General features: G+C 36.5%; 1 protein-coding gene across 1 annotated transcript; it reads right to left on the bottom strand.

The window, feature by feature from the left end:
- Positions 1-4,624: 4,624 nt before the first annotated feature.
- Positions 4,625-5,232, bottom strand: LOC109208443. Its single transcript, XM_019371552.1, has one exon. The coding sequence runs from the start codon at positions 5,107-5,109 to the stop codon at positions 4,765-4,767; it is 345 nt and encodes a 114-aa protein (XP_019227097.1). The 5' UTR covers positions 5,110-5,232; the 3' UTR covers positions 4,625-4,764.
- Positions 5,233-5,606: the final 374 nt, after the last annotated feature.

The raw sequence follows: 5,606 nt of genomic DNA, 5'->3' as shown, positions 1-5,606 counted from the left end.
CACACTTAAAACTGTGCATGTCCCCAATGCACACCCATACAGTACAAGACGGGTAAAAGAAACTCCCTGGTAGGCCAAAGGCCGAAGTACTAGCAGCTCATGGGGTACTCAGGCTTCTCCCAAGCTTGGTCCTTCGTGCGGGTACCTCACACTTAGTTCCAACCATTTGGTTTGCTGTTGCATCCTTCCACTACCTTTGCTTTTCCATGCTCCTAGAAGAAGAAAAAAAAATTGACACACTTTTCTCGCCACTTGGATGATATGAACTGGGCACCTAGCTTGGAATCAAGCTTGTGACCTCGAGCGATCGGGGGTGGTACGTTAATGGTCGAGCCAAGCTTTAAGTACTTCATTTTGCACTTCTTGGCTTTCATGTGAGGACTGTCATTTTGCCTCCTTGTTCCCTCAAATTGTAAGATGAGTGGTTGTTGCCTTTCCTCCTTGCAATCCCTCATTGTGTCGTGTAGATCAATTCCCATATCACCACACAAGTCGAATGTTGAAAAATGCTTGAAATGCGACTTCAAACCTTCATTTTGCACTTCTTCTCGGATTTTGACATCCTCTTTTTCCCCCGGGTTAGAGTCAATCTCAACCAAATTTTTATTTACACCGGTTGACTCTAATCCTATTTTTTTCGGCATCATTAACACTCATGGAGTCGGTTGGCGGATGTTCAATTCTTGAATCCTCAAAGTAACACTCACTTTCTTCCTCGGAATTGGATTCTTCTTGGTTTTGATCAAGTGCCAAGGAAAGATTTTCGGCTTCCACATCTAAGGAAAGTTCTTGGCTCTCATTAACTTCCGAGGCTTTTTGGACCTCTAAAGCTTCAAGCATTTCTCCCATTTGTGAGTGACACCTTTCAAGTGCCAAGTCATTTCGTAGACTATTTTCCAAAAGCTCCTCCAAGGCACGTTGTTCTTTGTTTCCTCCTTCAAGTAAGCACTCCAACATGAGCTTGAACTCTCTATTTCGGCCATGCTCAACTTCTTCAACTCCCATGGCCCTATAATTGTCGTCACAAAAAGTAGAATCATCATAGTGGGGGCTTGGGGAAGGGAAGGACAAATAAGCACAATCATCCCAATGACCATTTTGAAAACCACACTTATCACAAATACTCCACTCATGGGTTTGAGATTGTGCGCACAATCCACCCCTGGGAGAATTTAAATAATTTTGCCACGAGTGTGGTCCTCCACAATAAAGACAAGGGTCATCAAAGTATGAACAACTACCATCCGACCAATTTTCATTATATGATGCCATTTTTCAAAACTAAGAAAATAAACACGAATAACAATACAAATAGACCAAGGTAAGAAAAATTAATTACACAAATATTCACAAGTTGGGTATAGAGAAAACTGACTACACTAAGAATTTTTGTACTTCTATCAATGGTAATTGATAATTTCGTTAATTCCCCGGCAACGGCGCCAAAATTTGATCACGCCCAACTATGCCTTATAAAAAGGACAATGCGGACGTTGCAAATATAACCTGAGTATTGTGCCTAGAGTCGAATCCACAAAGAATTAACCTATCAATCACTATCTTTAGACCTACTAAACTCTTTAGAATCAATTTCCCAAACGTTGAGAATCACAGTTGATGGTGTTTTTAATAACTAAGATCAACAGTAACTAATAGCTACAAATTAAAGATGCTAAGCTGTAAACAATAATGAGAAAGTGCTAAGGTAATGATTTCCCTTATTGGTGGAATCCCTTCTGTTTATGCTTCATACAAATTTACCAACACATCTCTATCAATCATGAACGCTCTTCTTACCGTAAAGCTCTCCCGAGTAATCACAGTAATTTACTAGTTGCACTCTCCCGAGATACACTAGCTTGCTTTATTTAACACAATTCACTTTAGATTACACCCAAGGCTTCGTTATCCCTAATCCCGCCTTTAAACCCTCGGTTATTGATCCCTCATATACTTTGGGAGTGGTGTTGTTTAACAATTACCTAAATATGCACTCTCTCCCGAGTTATGCACACTAAATAGGCACAGCTAATTGAGGATCCTGTCAATTAACTACAACAAACACATAGTTGAACAAATAGAGATTGGAACTAGCAATTTGTATTCACATAAACAAGAAGTTCATCCCCCAATAGGTTCCATCAAAACCTTAGACAAAGGATTTAGCTACTCATAACTATGGGTAAACAAACTAAAACAATATTCATCATAAAACTTGCAAGAAAAATCAAAGAAAAGAAGAAGATATTTGGGTTATCTCTCACTAATTGTTTCCTTGCTAAAATATTCTCCAATACAATCCTTGCCTTCCTTGGGCGAAGTCTAGTATTTAAAATAGGGTTTTGGGCTAAAAATCCCGTGTTTTGCACTTAAGTCCCTGAACTTTTCCGCCTCTGCCGCGGTTCTGCCGCGGTCGCGGTCAAACCGCGGCCACACACCTTCTCTGAATCTCAACTTATCCGCGACCGTCTTCTACCGCGGTTCTGCCGCGGTCGCGGTGGAACCGCGGCAGTCCTTTTTCAGGCTTGGCTTGAGCTGTTTCGCTTGGTTCGCTTGGCAAAATTTTACGTTTGGCCTCTTTTTCTCCATATTTGATCCCAAAAGTACTCCATAGCCTTCTCTTGTCATATATCACCTGCAAAGCATGAAAAGCACTAATCAGAGCATTTTGTTATCACTTTTATCATCAAAACTATACAAGAAGGTGGTTCTTTAGGGCCTAATTATAGTTAAATTCACCTATTATCAAATAGCAGTTTCTGGAGAAATTTCACTAGAAGACGCATTCCATACTTAAGAAACATTGACTTGTCAAGTGATCTTGAGAAATATTCAATTTCAATGAACCTTTATGTTTTGCATGATCTGTTTGGGGGACCAAAACTCAGCTTACTTCTGGTCTCGATAAGTGGTTTAGGACCACTTCCAAAGATCAGATCATACGTTGTATGATGTAAATATTTGTTTAAAGTATTATTAGGATGAAATTATTTTGGGGTATTTGTTTGTCTTAGTCTTAATTAGACTGTTAAAGCGTGGAGGGCAAATCTTTTTGAAGGTTCAAGAGAGTAATTCGAAAATAAATGGTATAATTCACCTTATAACAAAATACAGCACATTTCGTCATAACAAAATAACAACCAAAATATATAATTTTCATACCCAATAAGAACTCGTGATCAAGCAAAAAATAATGTGTAATTTCACAAAGTTAGATTTACAAAAAAAAAAAAGAAAAAAGAAAAAAAAGAAAGAGGCCCAGGAAGAAAAAAGAAGAGGTATAACACTTACATTCCTGTTACTTAAAAGAAAGTACGCAATAAGTTCCATTAAGGACCAAAAGAATAGACTACCACTAATGACTTGGACTTGAAATAAACTAGAACACAAAACAATAGAAAATGAAAAGTGGTTTAAGCTAGCCCCGAACTACTCTGAATGGAACCTGCCTAGTAGTCGGCAAAAAGCGGATCGAGTTGGATATGGTTCGGGTCGAAACGGATAATGAAAAAATGGATAAATTATCCGACCTGACCCATTTTTTGATACAGATAAAAAAAATGGGTTAACCTGCGGATAATATGGGTAACCATATTATCCATGACTTCTTGAATATGATCACTTTTGGGAGAATTCCTAGTCTCCCAAACTTGAGGAACCTCCAATTTGAGACTTTACAAATATAAAAGTTAAACTCATTGGTTATCCATTTAATTTCTAAATGGATAATATGGTTCTTATCCATATTTGACTGGTTTTTAGAAAGTTCATTATCCAATCCATTTTTTAGTAGATAATATGGGTGGTTAACTGTTTTCTTTTAACCTTTTTGCCCTACTAAACCTACCTAAATCCTAATCCCACTCTAGAAAAATTATAATCCATTAAGACTTGATATTAACCTTGTTAACAAAATAATCTTCCAAGTAATTATGTTGTTGCAATAGATTTGTGTTTGGAAAATCACACTGGAGGAAGAAGAATACAAAGAGTAGTAGAGCTCATTAACCCTCATAATTTAGCTTACAATTCTGAAGAAGACTTTTCTAATTTCTAGTGAGTCCAATTTGACTCACTTTCGGGGAATATTTACATATTAAAAGTTTCACCACACTTTTGCAGATGTATTAAAATTACCAATTTCCTGTTTCTAGGTAGTATTAGCTACCCTATCAGAATTCAGAAGGAAGATATACAATTACAATATAACAAAATAAGACAAATAGAAATTGGAAATCAACACAGTTATTGAGAAGACGTAGTTGGAGAAACCACATCACAAAAATGTTTTTTTAGTATATATGTGCAAATAATATTCTTTTAGAAAAATATGTATACATCATAGGTCGATATAGCTTGAAAATAATACAAAGTAAATAACAATTTACAAAATATCTTAAAAACATAACGGTGGCTATAGAGCGACACTCCTGATGGAATATTCTCCGCACGCCACTAATTAAGAAGAGGTATATTTCTAACTTTTCTTCACCATAGGGCCGGCTTTTAATTAAATTTTATTAATTAAATTAAAATTGATAAAATCTTACTTAAAATCAACCATGGCACAAGAGATTGAATGTATTAACTATACTATAAATTGAATAATAACTATTAGAAGAAATTGATTATAAAATAAATATTCATAATTTTGCATCTTAAAAAAGCTAGAAAACTATATTTCAAATAATTAATATATATGAAAGTTTTTATATTATACAAAAATAATTAAATGTCTCTCATGCATGTTTGGCCGCCCCTGCTTCACCATCCACCAGTTACACATGAAAACATTCTACGGTGGCCCTTGAAACGCACTAGTTCTTTATCCTTTGCCGGAGTACTACCAATCTCCGGCGAAACTCCACCGGTATATTCCACGTGGAAGGACTGTGTTCGCCGGTGCCGGTTGTTCTGTGCCTGAAGTCCACCACCAGCAGCCACCTTATCACTAGGTGTCACTTCATACTGTTTACTATTGACGAAACCATTTGGATAGAAGTTTTCAATATTATAGTTGTCAGCAGCACCAAAAGAGAGACATTCGTATCGCCGCCGAGTTCTGCTCCTTTTAATGGTCTTGTACACTAATGGAATTAGTCCTTCCATAAAACTTTTTCTCTTCTTTTCTTTGTTATGTTTTGAACTTGAAAGAGAAGGAGAAGAAGAAAATGAATTAGTATTTCAAGACTTCGGCTAGCTTCTTTTGTTATATATTGGGGTTTGGTGGCAGTTTGCCAAGTTTTCTTTTTCTTCTTCTACTATATAAATAATATCTCTTCTTTTTATTTATTTCCACATTGACTTGATCATTACCTTGCCCCCAATCATGTCCTGCTCTTGTATTTCTATAAGTTATTCATTCTAGAGAGAAAGAAACAGATTTATTCAAGTTTCATAAACGGAGTTACTCGATACATGTATGGATAGGAGATTACACGTAACCATTGGAATTAGTCGAGGTGCAGATAAATTGAAGTTTTAGTGGACAGAATTATCTTATGTCAGTATTGGTAGAAGATAGCACGTACCCCGTAAAATTCATCGAGGTGCAGATAAATTGAAATTTTAGTGGACAGATTTATCTTATGCTTGTGTTGGTAGGA

This window comes from Nicotiana attenuata, unplaced genomic scaffold (assembly GCF_001879085.1).
Source record: "Nicotiana attenuata strain UT unplaced genomic scaffold, NIATTr2, whole genome shotgun sequence".
Taxonomy (NCBI): domain Eukaryota; kingdom Viridiplantae; phylum Streptophyta; class Magnoliopsida; order Solanales; family Solanaceae; genus Nicotiana; species Nicotiana attenuata.
The sequence above is the reverse complement of the archived record's forward strand: the minus strand, read 5'-3'. Positions and strand labels throughout refer to the sequence as shown.